This window comes from Salvelinus namaycush, chromosome 35 (genome assembly GCF_016432855.1).
Source record: "Salvelinus namaycush isolate Seneca chromosome 35, SaNama_1.0, whole genome shotgun sequence".
Classification (NCBI taxonomy): domain Eukaryota; kingdom Metazoa; phylum Chordata; class Actinopteri; order Salmoniformes; family Salmonidae; genus Salvelinus; species Salvelinus namaycush.
In genome coordinates this window covers 32,962,492-32,980,746 of record NC_052341.1, presented here as the reverse complement: position 1 = coordinate 32,980,746, position 18,255 = coordinate 32,962,492, and the positions used below count along the sequence as shown (strand labels likewise).

Below are 18,255 nucleotides of genomic sequence, written 5' to 3'. Positions count from 1 at the left end.
ATGGAAAAGCAATTATGCTTTGGATGTTGCTAAATTTGTAATCCCACTTTTGAGAAAATGGCCCTTCACTGTTTCGGTACACCAACTGGAGAGCTCTTCTTTGTCTACACCCATTCAGCATCGTTCACACCCTCTTAAGCCTTAGCTCCACCCATCTCTTTAAGGATTCACATGTGAGGCCATGTGCTAAACAGAGTGAGCAAAACAATTAACCATAATCCTAACCCATACTACAAGCAATACAAACTGATTGTCATAGCTAGCCACCATGCATGAATCTGCATGTAGTTAAAGCTAACCAACTACACTACCAGTCAAACGTTTTAGAACACCTACTCATTCAAGGGTTTTTCTTTATTTTTACTATTTTCTACATTGTAGAATAATAGTGAAGACATCAAAACTATGAAATAACACATATGGAATCATGTAGTCACCAACAAAGTGTTAAACAAATCTAAATATATTTTATATTTGAGGTTCTTCAAAAAGCCACCCTTTGCCTTGATGACAGCAAGGATTATCCACACGTACTTAGCAGCTCATGTTATAGACAGAAGCATGCTACATGTCAGACCAATCCGAACTCCTCTCTCGGCATGTCCAGCCCACCCATTATCTCCGCCAATCATGGCTAGCGGGAAGGTTCCTGCTTTTTTCCATCGCTAAACCAACTAGGCTCATAATAAAAAAAAATGTATTTACAGATGGCATACAAGTTTGTTATTAAGGCACATGAAAGTTCACATGTTTACGTTCAAATGCATCTCCTGTGAAGTAGTGACGTGTGACGTACACCTAGCTTCTTGAAACAGGTCACAAATGTGTTATAGATCTGTCATTCTCACTGAAAGCAAGTCTGAGAAGCGGTAGATCTGAAAATAATTAAAATTAGTTTTGAAGTTGCATTGGTATTCACTGCAATGTTGTAGTTCCCAAGGTATGTCAATTCTGATTAGCCAATAGGCTTTCATGATTGTGCAGGCGTTTCATATGATTAGTTCAGCGCAAGACTACCCGCCTCTCCTGCCAAATTCAAAACCAAGGCAGCGCTGAAGATGAGCGATTTGTTTTCACATGGCTAGCGGCTAGCAAGCCTTCTTTCGTTATTTAAAAGGGTGCTAAAATGTCATCAGCTAAGATAAATAAGGTAATTGTGTGCTTGTTTATTGCGTCTTGGACAAGGGAATATGGATTTGTTTTACTGAAGAACTGGTCTGTTTGCGCTCCCTGTTGTAAAACTGTCGTTTGTCGGACATCAAGTGCATGGCGTCATTTTGAAACAGAGACATGAGAAAAACTTCAAGGACGAGGCGGACAAGACTGAAGGAATCAAGAGGGCCGTGTCCAGGATTGAAAAGCAAACCAGTGGGTTTACAAATCTACGTGCAGTCAAAAATCAAGCTACAAATGGGAGCTATAAAGTTGAGCAGTGCATCGCTAAACGTGGAAAGCCATTTACTAAATGGGGAATATATCAAGGAGGCTTTCCTCAGTAGTTTGCAGGTTTTATTTGATGGATTGCCTAACAAAGACTGTCACGTTCATCATAATGATTAGACCAAGGGGCAGCGTGAGTAGAGTTCCACATCATTTTAATAAATCGAAACTCACTGAACAAAACAACAAACAAACAACCAAACGGAAACGTGAAGCTACTGATGTGCACTAAGGCAACTAGACATAGACAAGATCCCACAACACAAATGAGGAAAATGGCTACCTAAATATGATCCCCAATCAGAGACAACGATAAACAGCTGTCTCTGATTGGGAACCATATCAGGCCAACATAGACATACAAAAACCCTAGACATACAAAAACTAGAGTACCCACACTAGTCACACCCTGACCTAACCAAAATATATAGAAAAACAGAGATATCTAAGGTCAGGGCGTGACAGACACAATCATCTCAAAGAAAGAAGACATGCCTGTGTCTGCCAGAAATGTCGAAAGGCTCGTTACCGAGATGGTTGAAAATGTAATGGAGCGGCAAACTGTAGAGTTAAAAGATGCACCTGTGTTTAGTGTGGCTCTTGATGAGAGTGTGGATGTGAATGACATTCCACGTCTGGCAGTTGTTGCAAGATACTGTGGCTCAGAGCAGGTACGTGAGGAGATGCTTTGTCTAAAACCCATGCATGGTACGACTAAAGGGGAAGATGTAGCAAAAGCCTTCACAGATCATTTTGAGAATTTGTCGATTTATTAAAAACATATTCGCTATTACAACTGACTATATCCCCGCTATGGTGGGGAAACATAAAGGATTCGCAAAGCTCACTGAAGATAAGATTGGCCACCCCGTGGTTAAATGTCACTGTATCATTCACCAAGTTAATCTGTGTTCCAAGATCAAGCCCGTGGTGCTAAGGGACAGCGCCACTGTTTAGCGAGCTATGGAATTCTTCCGTTTGTGGGCAATTAGATATTCAACAGACACAATTAGTTGTAATGCACATATGGAAATCATTAGTGGCACGCAGATCTTTAGAAATGGTAGGGTAAATTGTAAATTGGCACACCGCACCGAAAAGGTTGCCGATCCCCTGCTCTACACTATACTTGTTTTGCCACATAAACTGAAATTAGGCGAATTATTAGAATCTTAAAATGCCTCTTCCGGATGTTGAAATCAGGTTCATTTTCGGTTCTGAAAGAGTCTGGCGTGCTAAGCTCTGGAATAGATCAATGACATTGAACGGCCTGGGATCCCCTTGGAGAGATTTGAGAACCTCTACTTCACTATACAGTACTGTGCTGTCTAAACTTGGGAAACATAGATGTCTACGATCTATGTCTGGACCAACTTGAGGCCAGTCCCTATTTCTATGCTTCCCGTTCTCAAGTTTTGTTTTTGGGTCTTTAACTTTAGGTTTTGTACACCAGCTTTAAACAGCTGAAAATACAACATTTTTGGTTGTTGACTATATATTTCACAGTGGTTTAGATGGTACAATGATTCTCTACACTATACTTTCTTGTTTTGCCACAAAAACAGAAATTAGGCGAACTATTTGAATTTTAGCAACCAGGAAATGGCGAAGTGATTTCTGTATAGTGCATCTTTAACAATCTGGGAATGCAGAAGTAACCAGAAATTATGGCCTGTGAGTGTGATGAAACTGTAGGTAAAAGTATTGACCACCATATCAACAGTGGAATGTACTGGGAGTGTAGGAGTGTGAGAAATAGCTTTGCCACAGGAATTTAGTGGCATATCCTTATAGGCCTTATTTGCTAAGGTACACGTGCAGTTTCAATGTAAACAGCAAGCAATGTCACCGCATGTCTTGCGTATGTACAGTATCTCATATCAGGTCTTGACTAGTTATAATTTATAACTACAGTGACCCGAAGAGCAAATCTCTTGTAGGCATTGGTTGAAGCTCAATGTTAAATTCAAATCTCCTTACCATCATATCTAAGCCAATTCTGGACGTTTAAAAAAATATTTTTTTGTTTTCGGTTCTGAATGAATGTTGAAAATACTTTCTCAACTTTTTTTTATTGTACTGTAATGTACTGCACTCTGCTATGCTTTACTCTTTTTACTGCAGTGGTTCTGAAACCTCTCCTTCGGGACGCCCAGATGTTTCAAGTGTTAATGTCATATGCACAAGTACAGTAAAATGCCTTTCTTGCAAACTCAAAACCCAACAATGAAATAATCAATAACAATGGATTACTAGAAAAAAAACACAAGAAATACTGTATTAAATACACAATTAAGTAAGTAAGCATACTATATACAATAAATATTTTTTTTAAGTCAGTTCCAATAATATATTTAAAATGTGCAGGGATACTAGAGTGATTGAGGTAGATATGTACAGTTGAAGTCGGAAGTTTACAAACACTTAGGTTGGAGTCATTAAAACTCGTTTTTCAACCACTCCACAAATTTCTTGTCAACAAACTATAGTTTTGGCAAGTCGGTTAGGACATCTACTTTGTGCATGACACAAGTAATTTTTCCAACAATTGTTTACAGACAGATTATTTCACTTATAATTCACTGTATCACAATTCCAGTGGGTCAGAAGTTTACATACACTAAGTTGACTGTGCCTTTAAACAGCTTGGAAAATTCCAGAAACTGATGTCATGGCTTTAGAAGCTTCTGATAGGCTAATTGATAGCATTTGAGTCAATTGGAGGTGTACCTGTGGATGTATTTCAAGGCCTACCGTCAAACTCAGTGCCTCTTTGCTTGACATCATGGGAAAATCAAAAGAAATCAACCAAGACCTCAGAAAAATAAATTGTAGACCTCCACAAGTCTGGTTCATCCTTAGGAGCTATTTCAAAACGCCTGAAGGTACTGCGTTCATCTGTACAAACAACAGTACGCAAGTATAAACACCATGGAACCACGCAGCTGTCATACCGCTCAGGAAGGAGACGTGTTCTGTCTCCTAGAGATGAACGTACTTTGCTGCGAAAAGTGAAAATCAATCCCAGAACAACAGCAAAGGACCTTGTGGAGATGCTGGAGGAAACAGGTACAAAAGTATCTATATCTACAGTAAAACGAGTCCTATATCGACATAACCTGAAAGGCCGCTCAGCAAGGAAGAAGCTATTGCTCCAAAACCGCCATAAAAAAGCCGGACTACGGTTTGCAACTGCACATGGGGACAAAGATCGTACTTTTTGGAGAAATATCCTCTGGTCTGATGAAACAAAAATTTAACTGTTTGGCCATAATGACCATCGTTGTGTTTGGAGGAAAAAGGGGGAGGCTTGCAAGCCGAAGAACACCATCCCAACATTGAAGCACGGGGGTGGCAGCATCATGTTGCTGGGGTGCTTTTCTGCAGGGGGGACTGGTGCACTTCACAAAATAGATGGCATCATGAGGGAGGGAAATTATGTGGATATATTGAAGCAACATCTCAAGACATCAGTCAGGAAGTTAAAGCTTGGTCGCAAATGGGTCTTCCAAATGGACAATGACCCCAAGCATACTTCCAAAGCTGTGGCAAAATGGCTTAAGGACAACAAAGTCAAGGTATTGGAGTGGCCATCACAAAGCCCTGACCTCAATCCTATAGAAAATGTGTGGGCAGAACTGAAAAAGCTTGTGCGAGCAAGGAGGCCTACAAACCTGACTCAGTTACACCAGCTCTGTCAGGAGGAATGGGCCAAAATTCACCCAACTTATTGTGGGAAGCTTGTGGAAGGCTACCCAAAACATTTGACGCAAGTTAAACAATTTAAAGGCAATGCTTCCAAATACTAATTTAGTGTATGTAAACTTCTGACCCGCTGGGAAAGTGATGAAAGAAATAAAAGCTGAAATAAATAATTCTCTCTACTATTATTCTGACATTTCACATTCCTAAAATAAAGTGGTGGTCCTAACTGACCTAAGACAGGGACTTTTTACTAGGATTAAATGTCAGGAATTGTGAAACTGAGTTTAAATGTATTTGTCTAAGGTGTATGTAAACTTCCGACTAAAGTTGTGTATGGGTAAGGGGACAAGGCAATAGGATCTAAGATACACAGAGTAGCAGCAGCTTGTATGTGAGCTTGGGTGTGTAGAGTCAGTGAGAAAATGGAATGAGCGTTTGTGTGTGTGTTGAAGTGACAGAATGTGTGAGTGTGTAGGGCCCTGTGAGTGTCCATAGAGACAGAGCAAAAATTGAAATAAAAGATCAATAAAGATACAATATTAAGTCAGATAGACCGTGTAGCTATTTTGTTAGCTATTTATCAGTTGTATTACTTGGGGATAGAAGCTGTTCAAGAGCCTGTTGGTGTCAGACTTGATGCACCGGTAACACTTGCTATGCGCCAGCAGAGAAAATAGTCTATTGCTTGGGTGGTTGGAGTCTTTAATGATTTTCCGGACTTTCTTTTCATACCGCCTGATATAGAGGTCCTGGATGGCAGGGAGCTCAGCAGCAGTGATGTACTGGGCTGTCCGCGCAACCCTCTGTAGCGCCATGCGATCGAGGGCGGTACTATTGCCATACCAAGCAGTGATGCAGCCAGTCAAAATGTGTAACATGCACAGGATACAGAAGGTGTAAACGGTACAGTAAAATGTTTACTTGTATAGTGGAGTCTTTTGTTTGCTAAACAATGAACCATAATTCCAACTAATAACATTACTACCCTGCATGTATATACTGTACAGTGCATTCGGAAAGTATTCAGACCCCTCAACTTTTTCCACATTTTGTTACGTTACTCGTTTAATCCTCAATCTACACACTACCCCATAATGACAAAGCAAAAACATTATTTTTTTGCAAATATCTTGAAAATAAAAAAATTAAATATCACATTTACATAAGTATTCGGACCCTTTACTCAGTACTTTGTTGAATCACCTTTGGCCGCGATTACAGCCTCAAGTCTTCTTGGGTATGACACTACAAGCCTGGCACACCTGTATTTGGGGCGTTTCTCCCATTCTTCTCTGGAGATCCTCTCAAGCTCTGTCAGGTTGGATGGGGAGTGTTGCATCTCTCCAGAGATGTTCAAGTCCGGGCTCTGGCTGGGCCACTCAAGGACATTCAGACACTTGTCCCGAAGCCACTCCTGCGTTGTCTTGGCTGTGTGCTTAGGGTCGTTGTCCTGTTGGAAGGCGAAGCTTCATCCCTGTCAGGTCCTGAGTGCTCTGGATCAGGTTTTCATCAAGGATCTCTCTGTACTTTGCTTCGTTCATCTTTCCCTCGATCCAGACTAGTCTCCCAGTCCCTGCCGCTGAAAGACATCCCCAGAGCATGATGCTGACACCACCTTGCTTGCCCGTAGGCATGATGCCAGGTTTCCTCCAGACGTGACGCTTGGCATTCAGGCCAAAGAGTTCAATCTTGGTTTCATCAGACCAGAGAATATTGTTTCTCATGGTCTGACCTTTTGGCAAATTCCAAGCGGGCTGCATGTGCATTTTACTGAGGAGTGGCTTCCATCTGGCCACTCTACCATAAAGGCCTGATTGGTGGCGTGCTGCAGAGATGGTTGTCCTTTTTTAAGGTTCTCCATGTCCACAGAGGAACTCTGGAGCTCTGTCAGAGTGACCATCGGGTTCTTGGTCACCTCCCTGACCAAGGCTTTTCTCCTCCGATTGCTCATGTTATGTTATGAACTATATTTTTTTCTCAATGACATGTATTGCTAAAATGAAGGTTTAAGGAATAACAGGCAGGCGACACATTACTACAAGACAAACTAGCTCGCTCGCTCAAGCACGATGGTCTTGTAAGTATAAAAGCAAAGCTTGCTTTCCTATAATAACAACAAACCTTGAAAACGAAGTGCAATGGGATTAATGTGGTGTATGAAGAATCCAATACTTTAACTTGTATGCGGTACAAATCACATTATAGTTAGATCACCTCCTCTAAGAGTATGAATTAGGCTGTTTGAGAATGTTTGAATCCTAAGCAACCTGCACACACATTATTCGAAGTACAATAGACAGTGGACCATTATTACCTTTTTATTTTATTGTACTTTATTACGATGATTTGAGAGCTATAACTGTTTGATACAATTTTGCAAAGAAAACAGGAACCATTCTGGATTAGAGATGAATAAAAACGTGAATGGCTATTTAGGAAAGATGTATCCCTGGTTGCAAATGTGATCTCCAAAGCTTGGAAGATGCGACAAGATAAGTTGTATACTACAAATGGTTTTATTTATATTTCTCAATAGTTTTTCCCTGCCGTATGAATGTATGTTTATTTTAACTCACTTATTTTATTTTGCTACAGCAAATACAGTGTCTTAAAAGGCCATGTGGGCTGGGAATCCTGAAGATGCACGACACTATAATAAGGAAATCAAGCAAATCAATCATAGCTTCCATAGTCGGTCAAAGATGTCTGCTGGAAAACCTTGGTAGAGCATGGGTGGAGTAGGCATTGTGGTGCTCGTGAATTTACTTTCTTTTCCAGCTTCAGACCATTGCCTACGTGTCATTTAAAATGTACTTCGTTGTTTTTAACACACATGTGGCTGGCACGCAACACTCGTGAGAAAGTCCCACGAATAGGGCTTTTTTTTTTTTTTTTACCAGGCAAGTCAGTTAAGAACACATTCTTATTTACAATGACGGCCTAGGAACAGTGGGTTAACTGCCTTGTTCAGGGGCAGAACAACATATTTTGACCTTGTCAGCTCAGGGATTCGATCTAGCAACCTTTTGGTTACTGGCCCAATGCTCTAACCACTAGCGTACCTGTCGCCCCTGTTTATTGCATTTTGGTGCTGAATATATTGCGCCTGACCCACTACATATTCCCTGTAGCCATTTAACTGAGAACCTGTATTTTTTTTATTTTTTTTAGTCAATACTAACCCCCAACTCTCACAGTCCTGCCCTCTAAGGTCTGCCCTATCAGTCAGGAAACACTACAGTCTGTATGGAGCTCAGATTTATGCGAGAGCCACAGCAGGCTGTGTCTCGTGTGTGTGTGTGTGTGTGTGTGTGTGTGTGTGTGTGTGTGTGTGGGGGGGGGGGGCATGGCAGGCATGCAGCACAGTGTATGGGTGAGGAGCCTGCATTCTGACCTAGCGCTACACAGCATCAATCATCAGTGCCAAAGCAGTCTGTGTGTTAAGTAGAGTTGTGGTGTACTTCTGCGAAAAGAACTTGCCGATAAAAGACATTTCAAACACCTATAAACATGTCCAGAACCAGATGGGCCCCATAAATGACAGGCGACTCTAGGATTTGAGTGAGTAATGACTGTACTACTGAAATCAATGTGAATAACTTCAGTGTTAAAGCTGAGAGCCACATAAGGTGAAACAGCGCCACTGGTCACCCCAGGTGCATTTGTTATTGTTTTTTGTTTTGTTCATGAAATGGAGCAGAGGAGCACCCAGCATTGTGGTAAAAGAATCATAGTACCTACTCTGCTTTTCTATTGCATGTGCAAGGTTGTCAGAGGGTGGGGAAAAAACAGTGTTCGTTGTTGTTTGTTTATCTCTATGGGCTAAGGATCAGCCGAGCTAGGCCTAGTATCAGGTAATAGGAGCCAGGGGAGCTGTTCGGAGTACTTTTTAAAAGATGTGTCGCCTCTCTCTCTCCAGGGTGAAAAACATGCTGCTGAAATCCAACTGCGTCCTGGAGGCCTTTGGCAACGCCAAGACCAACCGCAACGACAACTCCAGTCGCTTCGGCAAGTACATGGACATCAACTTCGACTTCAAGGGAGATCCCATCGGGGGCCACATCAACAACTACCTGCTGGAGAAGGTAGGGGGGGGTGGGGGCACTGGGGAGCAGTGAGATCACCTGTTATAAATAAATGATCCAATTATGTTTCACTCTGTCTGACTCAAACCATCTGTTTCTCTTACAGTCCAGAGTCATCTTCCAGCAGGAGGGGGAGAGAAGCTTCCACTCATTCTACCAGGTGTGTGTGTGTGTGTGTGTGTGTGTGTGTGTGTGTGTGTGTGTGTGTATAGATGCGCGTGTGTGTTACATGTCAGACTGATGCCACCATAAGCTGGTATACAGACCAGGTGGGTCTGTGACTGTGTTGATCATACAGGCTTGGTGATACAACTCTACGCTGCCATTTAGAAATACCCATCCTTTCACCTGATTTAACTCCTCAAATACACATTCATCTTTCTCACTCCATAAACTCCCCCATTCTCAAAGTACTTCACCCTACATTGGTCAGGACACAATGTAGGGTTTCTTAACCTCTGATCCATATTACTATGAAGTTACATAATGTATGACTCACCGCACCATTTGAAATTAAATGGTTTAGAATGTAAATACTGAACAATACTGAACAGTCTTGGACATGTGTCACTACTGACTGTGTCTTCCTTCTCTTTCTCTCTCTCTCGCGCTCTCTCTCTCGCGTGCTCTCTCTTTCTCTCTCTCGCTCTCTCGCTCTCTCACACTCTTTCTTTGTTCTCCTCAGATGGTTAAAGGGGGTTCTGAGTCCCTCTTGCGTTCCCTCCACGTCTCGAAGGACCCCACAGCCTACAGCTACATCAAAGTAGGAGGCCAGGTCAAGGTAGGTTACCACAGAAGTATATCCGCTTTGACCCTTTGTGTAAACAGCCACAAAATGTCACTTTTATTTCTCAAGTTCTAGACCGTGAATGTCTCTAATGCTGAGTTTATTTGGTGAAGCTGTTTATTTTTACAGGAATAAATCAAACGCAAGCCCCCATGCTCAGCAGATGTGCACGGTTGTTTGAATTTCTGATCCCGTGAGCAGCTGTGTTTACAACTGATGCTTTTGTGTTGCATAAGAAAATGTGCAGCTATTGCATGAATTCAAAGTCATATATTCTGTAGGAATATCCAAAGGGTGCCAATGATGTCATGCTTTTGAGTGTCCGTCCCTCTAAAAGAAGCCTTTGTGAAATTTTTGGGAGCTGTATAATTCCAGCTGTTAACACACGCCAGCAAGCATCTCCGTTCTGTCGTCTCTGCACTTGAAGTTTAATAAGTAGGAGCAAAACAAAGTTGTATAACAACAAACAGCGTGACGTCATGGAACGGAGCAAGGCCAAAACAGCTGAAGTGGTTTGTACATGGTGTGCAATGCTCCCATTTTTATAGAAACAGTCCTCGGCTAATGCTCACACCATCCTGTCTTAAAGACATTTGTGGTCATCTTGTCATTCCTACTTTATGACTTTGGCTGCTGGGAGGAGGAACATGTCAAAAATGAACTCATACTTGCCAAAGTGAGGAAGTGGTGTACAGTATTTGGCCGGTGTTACAGACTAGTGAAAAGTACGTGTCAAGTAAATCATTTTTGGACTAAGTTTTACTTCAAAATTGACAAAATGTTGAACGTGTTTTGTGTGAAGGGAACAGAAACTTTCCTTTTGTTTCCAGTTTGATTGTCCTACTCATCCATTCCGTCCCTTCTTTCTCCCCATCACAGTCGTCCATTAACGATGGTGCTGATTTCAAAGCAGTGGCGGACGCCATGAAGGTGATCGGCTTCACACCAGATGAAATCCAGACTGTTTACAAGGTCCTGGCCACTATCCTGCACCTGGTAATACCCCATATTGACTCCTAACTCTTGGCCTTCCAGCAGGGTTAGCATAGGTTAAAATGAAACGGGGTTAAAGGTATACTCAGCAATATGACAACATCATATACTGAGGGGTGACTCCCTGTTGTGTGACCAGTGTCCCTTTTTAAATGGAACAGGTTTGAATGAAACGACATTGAATTGAAACAGTCCTGCCCTTATTTGTCCTATTCCCCTACCCTTTGCTCCAATGCTATCACTCCACCTAGTCTCTTTAGTTTACAGGTATATTCCTTGTATTCCTGTATTTATCTCCATGTGACCTCTCCCAGGGGAACCTGACGTTTGGTGTGGACGGCGACACAACGCTGATTGAGAACACCAAGGTGGTGGCGGTGATCGGGGTCCTGCTGGCCACTAAGGAGGAGAATGTGGAAAAGGCCCTGCTCTACCGCACCGTTGCCACCGGCCGCGACGTCATCGACAAGCAGCACACGACCCAGGAGGCCAGTTACGGCCGGGATGCCTTGGCCAAGGTATCTACTGCTAGTACGCTGCGTTAGCCGATTCACAGTTAACTGTCAAATTGCTGACTCTTAGCCAAGCTAGCTAATGCTAGCACGCTACGTTGGCCGCTTCACAGCAGCGGACGCTAACTCTCAATGGTAGTGCTAACCCTCAAAAAGGGTTTGTGAAATGGGCCCCAATGTTAGACGTGGTAGGCCTAACCCGTTTTTAAGGTAGCCAGGGTATTATTATGAATTATTCTGGGTAAAATAGCAGCCAGTGTAGGTAGCTGACCTATAGCACCCTGCGGTCTCTCATATGATCTTTATCTACTGTTGTCTGCCTTGGCGTTGGGGCGTGTGACCCACAGGCTATGTACGAGAGAATGTTCTGTTGGATCGTGGGAAGGATCAATGATGTCATCGAAGTGAAGAACTATGACGCCAAAGTCCACGGGAAGAACACAGTCATCGGAGTGCTGGACATCTACGGCTTTGAGATCTTTCAGAACAACAGGTTTGGAGACGTGTCCGCTAGAAAAATGTCAATATTGAATGTATTTCAGCGTAGAATGCCTACTTGAGTAAGTCTCTACATCAATATGACATATACTGATTTTATCCACAATCTCTCTGTCATGACACTTTTGTATGTAACACGAGTATAAAACCCGGGTCACAGCCATTCACTCACCCTCTCCTTCCCTGTCTGTCTGTCTGTCAGCTTTGAGCAGTTCTGTATCAACTATTGCAATGAGAAGCTGCAGCAGCTCTTCATTCAGCTTGTGCTGAGGCAGGAACAGGAAGAGTACCAGCGCGAGGGAATCCCCTGGAAACACGTAAGGCCACATCTTGGTTCCACTCCACTCATGTCTTGTATTGCCTCCAACAGCATGGTCAATTTGCGTCAAGTCATTCTCCTTCAGTTGATTATGACTTTTAGGGAACGTCTTACTCTCTGTGCTGGTTGTACTGATATGCTGATCCCCTGTTTTCTCTCTGTGCCTGGGCGTAGATTGACTACTTCAACAACCAGATCATTGTGGACTTGGTTGAGCTGCAACACAAGGGCATCTTCTCTGTGCTGGACGAGGCCTGTATGAACGTGGGCAAAGTCACCGACGAGGTCTTCTTACAGGGGCTCAACAGCAAGCTGGCCAAGCACGCCCACTACACTAGCCGCAAGGTACGTTGGGAAACAATTGGAAATCCTTTTCACTTCGTGAATTGAATTTCAATTCATTGACTGAATTGAAACTGGAATTTACCTCAATGTGGACACATGGATATTTTCGAGGCTTGTTCCTGGCGATTACCTACGTAATTCTGTTAGCCCAACAACCTAGCCCGTATGACAAGACTGAGGACTGTATACTTTGGTTAGTTTAAATGATCAGCTCCATCAAATGTTCTTTAAAGGTCCAATGCAGACGTTTTTATCTCAATATGAAATAATTTCTGTCTAACATTAAGTGCAATACTATGATTGTTTTCAATTAAAACGGTCAAAAAGAAACATAAATAGCTTCTTAGCAAAGAGTCATTTCTCAGGCAAATTTTTTGCTTATGATTGTCTGGGAGTGGTCTGAGCGGAGAGAGGGGAAAAACTGAAAATAGGCTGAGATGTTTGAAACACTTTCTTATTGGTCTATTAACTAATTTACCGCATGGTGATGTCACCAGGTTGGCCAAAACTCAATCCCACCAAAACAGGCAACAATTCAGGCTTTCTTTTCAACAACTATTACACTAAAATGGCATTATCATAATTTTCACAATTTCACAGTATTATTCCAACCTCATATCAAATCAAATTTATTTATATAGCCTTCAGACATCAGCTGATATCTCAAAGTGCTGTACAGAAACCCAGCCTAAAACCCCAAACAGCAAGCAATGCAGGTGTAGAAGCACGGTGGCTAGGAAAAACTCCCTAGAAAGGCCAAAACCTAGGAAGAAACCTAGAGAGGAACCAGGCTATGATAGTGTGGAAATATATATAAAACACTACACTGGGCCATTAAAGTCGAATTGGCATTAAAGCCATTGTAGACCACCAGACTAAGCTGACATATGGAATTGTTTTAAAAAGGTCATAACAAGGATAATTTAGATATTCCATTTTTTATTTTAAGACCCCTTGAATTATCAAACAATTTATATAAAAAATTATTTGATGAAACTTTGAATTTGGCCCAACTGCTATTAGCCCATACAAACGCATTGAATAACAGATTCACTACATGGAACAGTCCGGGAAAAAATCTAAAGGAAGTTTGTTCTGAAATGTCTGTCCTATATCTGAGCAATATAAGAAAGATCAGGAAACCATTTTTTTAAACATGTATTTAACCCCTTATTTTTGGCACTTAACTATCTCCATATATACTGTTCTTATTTTTTATTTTTTTAACTGGTACCGGGGGACCAGATGAGTCTTGTGAGGCTTGTGGTCATCCTAGAGCAAAACAACCAACATGTTTGTCCGAGTCTCACCTTTCCACAGAGGGGTCATAGTATATAGCTTAAACTGATGGATTTTGATGGGGATTGTTTTTATTATGCTAATTGGATTTCCGCGGGCAGCAGAAATCCACTCTAGGGTGTTTAACAGGTTAGATGACTGCATTTTACAGGGTAGTATTTCACTCAGTGGGCCACAAGAGGGCAACAGGCGTCAGAGAAACGAGTGTCTGGGCTATCTGACTGGTGATGTCACTGGCAGCCAATGAGAGTCAATGGAGCTGGGATCTTGCTGCGCTCGGCATGGGTGTTACAGAGGGTGGGAGAGGGGGAGAAGAGAATGGAAGAGACTGAGGATCATAGCAAGAGAAACAGATAGTCCGGTGAAGAGGAGGGGAGGGGAAAGTGTGCACGGTAAAGATGGAGACCGTGTCACTGACACCCAGGTTGTTTCCCCTGCAACATCTTAGAATCAGTGTTATGTGTCGTCATCCTGGCTGTTGCTGACTTGTACCCTGTAAAGATTGTTCCTTAGGCAATGCAATGCTAGGCAATGCTCGTAAGCCAAGGTCTCATTCAGTCCAGTGGGTGATGGTATACAGTGCCTTCGGAAAGTATTCAGACCCCTTGACTTTTTACACATTTCGTTAAGTTACAGCCTTATTCTAAAATTGATTAAATTGTTTTTTTTCCCTCTAACCAATCTACACACAATACCCCATAATGACAAAGGAAAAAATCGTTTTTTAGAAAATTGTGCAAATTTATTACAATAAAAAAAACTAAATATCAGATTTACATAAGTATTCAGACCCTTTACTCAGTACTTTGTTGAAGCACCTTTGGCAGCGATTACAGCATCAAGTCTTCTTGGGTATGACACTACAAGCTTGGCACACCTGTATTTTGGGCTCTGGCTGGGCTACTCAAGGACATTGAGTCTTGTCCCATAGCCACTCCTGCGTTGTCTTGGTTGTGTGCTTAGGGTCGTTGTCCTGTTGGAAGGTAACCCTTCATCCTGAGCGCTCTGGAGCAGGTTTTCATCAAGGATATCTTTGTACTTTGCTCTGTTCATCTTTGCATGTGGAAAATGTGGGACAAGTCAAGGGGACTGAATACTTTCCGAAAGCACTGTTGACTGCATTCCCCCTCAGGTGAATAAATCGATTACATCTATATGTCATTCATCTAGTCATAGACCAAGTCATAGATTAGCTCAAGGCTGAGGCCTAGAGGACAGGCAGGCAGGTGGCTATCATTGTGTGTGTGTGTGTGTGTGTGTGTGTGTGCGCGCACTGCCCTGTGCAGAGATAACACACCTAGCGCTACACAGAGTCCCCATAGACTCCAGCGGAGAAGATTTGACAGGCAGAGAATGAGAGAATAAAAAATATAATCAATGTAACCTTTATTTAACTAGAGAAGGGGAAGGGAAAGTAGATTTGAATGCTGGTGCCACAGTAGTATGATGATGTGGATGTCTGTTCCCATAATGTACTTATGCTATCAACTACAATCTGGTTGGACACAGTAACTAAGCTCTGTAACAATACAGGAACTTCTACTTAAAGATGCTTGACTCCTGATATTGTTATCAGTAAAAGAAAAATCAACTCAAATGTTACTTTTAAAAGTTGGATTTATTGCGGAAGCATGACGTTATTGCAGCAGCATATCAGAGAATGCTTCGAGGCTCATCCCTGGTGCATTGGAGGGACTATTATTTTTTTTGAGTCACAGATTCTCCTCACCTCACGCCTCGTACTCTAGAAGCAGCTCTGATTGGAAAGTTTTGAAATGTTCATGGCTGCCAGGTTCAAAGTGACTCAGACTCTGCGGGCCTGAAAGACTTCAGGCAGTTTAATAAAAAAACATTGCAGTTCTTGTCGGGAATCTTCCAAAATGAGTGTGGGAATTGGAAGTGTGAAAGGGAATGGGGGGGGGGGGTGAAGATGGGATGAGGAAGAGATTGAGCGAGACCGAGCGAGGGAGTGAAAAAGGCTAAATGAGGGACGTGTGAGAGAGAGCGGGGGAGTGAGAAAAAGGGAGGAGAGCGAGAGAAGCAGCACTGTCATATTCGATTAACCTGTAATAGGAGCTGCACTGTCTGTCAGCACTAATGTCCTCACCCTCTTTATAAAAAGGACAAGTCCTCGAGCTGCTAGACACCAAGGTTTCTCTGTGTTCTCCTGGCTGACTGTCGCCCTGTATAAACTCTCACAACACACACACACACACATAGACACTGTTGGCAAAGACCTCACACTCCAGATCAGAGAGAGAGAGAGGGTGGAAACGAAGCGGCGTCTTGATCAGTGGCGGCGTCTTCAGGCGCGTCTTGGCTTCAAAAACTCCTCCAGATCTAGTTGGGTTATGTTATTGCTCTGAGTGTCTGATGAAAACATCCCTTTAAAAAAAATCCCTGTTATTGGTTTTCCAGTCCTGTTGGGGCTGAATCAAGGGGTTGTTTGAAGCGGTGGAGCTGGGTTGTTGTTGTCGACACAGACCTCTCACTTAGATACAACTACTGGAGGTAATTGATACTGTACATAATGGGACTGTTGTGGTGGTGGGGGTGGGTGGGGGGGGGGGGGGGGTGTCTTGCCTTCATAGTGTGAGACAGGAGTGGTCACTGACAACTGTATAATAGAACTTTTGAAGACACGTTTAAACAGGACTGCAGTTGTTCTTGCTCGATCAAAGTTAAGGAAACACTTCCCTGCTTCTTCGAGAGAACTCCCTGTGTCGATACCATACTCGAATCTCCTAATTTCCTCTCTGACTCATATGCCTTCTCTTCTGCACTTTAGGAGGTTGTACCCCTGTAATACCATGTCTGAAGGCTGGGAATGAATGGTTTTAAGGGCTACTTTTCAACCACCTTTGCATGGGTCCTGGTCCTCTGCCGCGTGTTGGACTTGTTGTCGTCTGCTTTCCTTCTCCAGGTCGCTTTGATCCTCCCAGATGTTTTAAAAAAAAACTCTGTTAACTATTTGCTGACACAAGCCTTCCTGCTGGGAGCGGTCGTCATGGCAGCCTGTACCCACCCCTCCCTTGCTCTCTCTCCCTCTATCACTCCCTCTTCTCCCTCTATCTCTCCCTCTTCACCACCTCTCTCTTTCTCTCTCTCTCTCCGTACTATCACGCAGACACACACACACACACACACACACACACACACACACACACACACACACACACACACACACACACACACACAAAATCTCTCTCCTCTCCCTCCGTCCCCCCTTTCTCTTTACTGTCTACCCTCTGATCCTACTATTTGCAGTCTCTGCACATGCCCTGTACAGTCGCAGCATAGGATGCTGTTTGTGTGTGTGTCCTTGCGTGTGTGTGTGTGTGCCTGTATGCTTGCGAATGCATGCAGCAGCGGCAGGCTGCCCCTAAGTGATTACCCTTTCATGTACCATGTGGTGGAGATGCTAATAACGTGGTCCTGCTGTTCATTAGCTCTAATGTATTTACATTACAATACAACACAAGGACAGGGGGGACAGGAAAGAGGTACGTCTAGTGTGGTCTCATGCATGTCTACGAGAAACCTTCAAACAAGCGCTTCCGGTTCCAACACGTAGGCTTTTTACCTTCTCAATGCAGCATATTCTTGATGTCACGTTTTGAACTCCGCCTCGAAGTGGGTGCTTAGTCTCTGTTGATGTTTAGAGAATGCAGTAATGATAATATGAATGCGGTCTAGAGAGGTTGTGTAGGGAGAGAGTAAATACCATGGTGCAGTGGGCGTACAACAGCACCATTCATCTCCCTGGGTCCTGATTGGCTCCTGTGGTGAATGAATGACAGGTTTGGAGCAAGTCAGTTGGCCCGCGTGGCGCGTGTGCCCTGCAGGTGCCAGCTTAGTTAGCAGGCGGGACTGCGAGGCCCTGGTGGCGAACAGGATGGCGGGTGGAGGTGGCAGAGGAGAGGAGAGGCGCTGGAGGGAGGGCAAGGTTTGGGCAGGAGGACGAGGGACGGCAGGTGCTAGGCTGATCAGAGGGGTTTCTGCTATAAAGCTGTTCACATTTACACGAGGCTATTGGCAAGAGTTGCGCAGAAAATTGGAGTTGGACAGATATGAATGGCCAACATGATCACAGACGTTTTTAAATCGAAGACTGTTCAGTGCTTTTGTGGACAGGTGCGGTGTCTTCTTCAAAAGAATGAATGTGGAACTAAAAGACCCAAGAGCGCCGTGGCCGAAAGGCAAGGGAACTAATGCCAAAAATCTTCTCCATTCTCATTTCTCCCTCTCTCGCTCTGTCTCCCCTCGTAACTC

The 18,255-nt window shown here is 43.2% G+C and overlaps 1 protein-coding gene across 1 annotated transcript in view; it reads left to right on the top strand.

Annotated features, from left to right (window-relative positions):
- The window catches only part of LOC120029742 (unconventional myosin-Id), a 124,100-nt gene that overhangs the window by 33,361 nt on the left and 72,484 nt on the right, over window positions 1-18,255 (top strand). The window contains exons 4-11 of the mRNA XM_038975011.1: window positions 9,065-9,230; window positions 9,337-9,390; window positions 9,916-10,011; window positions 10,897-11,013; window positions 11,325-11,528; window positions 11,870-12,015; window positions 12,223-12,337; window positions 12,514-12,684. Coding sequence (XP_038830939.1) covers window positions 9,065-9,230; window positions 9,337-9,390; window positions 9,916-10,011; window positions 10,897-11,013; window positions 11,325-11,528; window positions 11,870-12,015; window positions 12,223-12,337; window positions 12,514-12,684 — 1,069 coding nt within the window. The remainder of the gene's footprint in view (window positions 1-9,064; window positions 9,231-9,336; window positions 9,391-9,915; window positions 10,012-10,896; window positions 11,014-11,324; window positions 11,529-11,869; window positions 12,016-12,222; window positions 12,338-12,513; window positions 12,685-18,255) is intronic.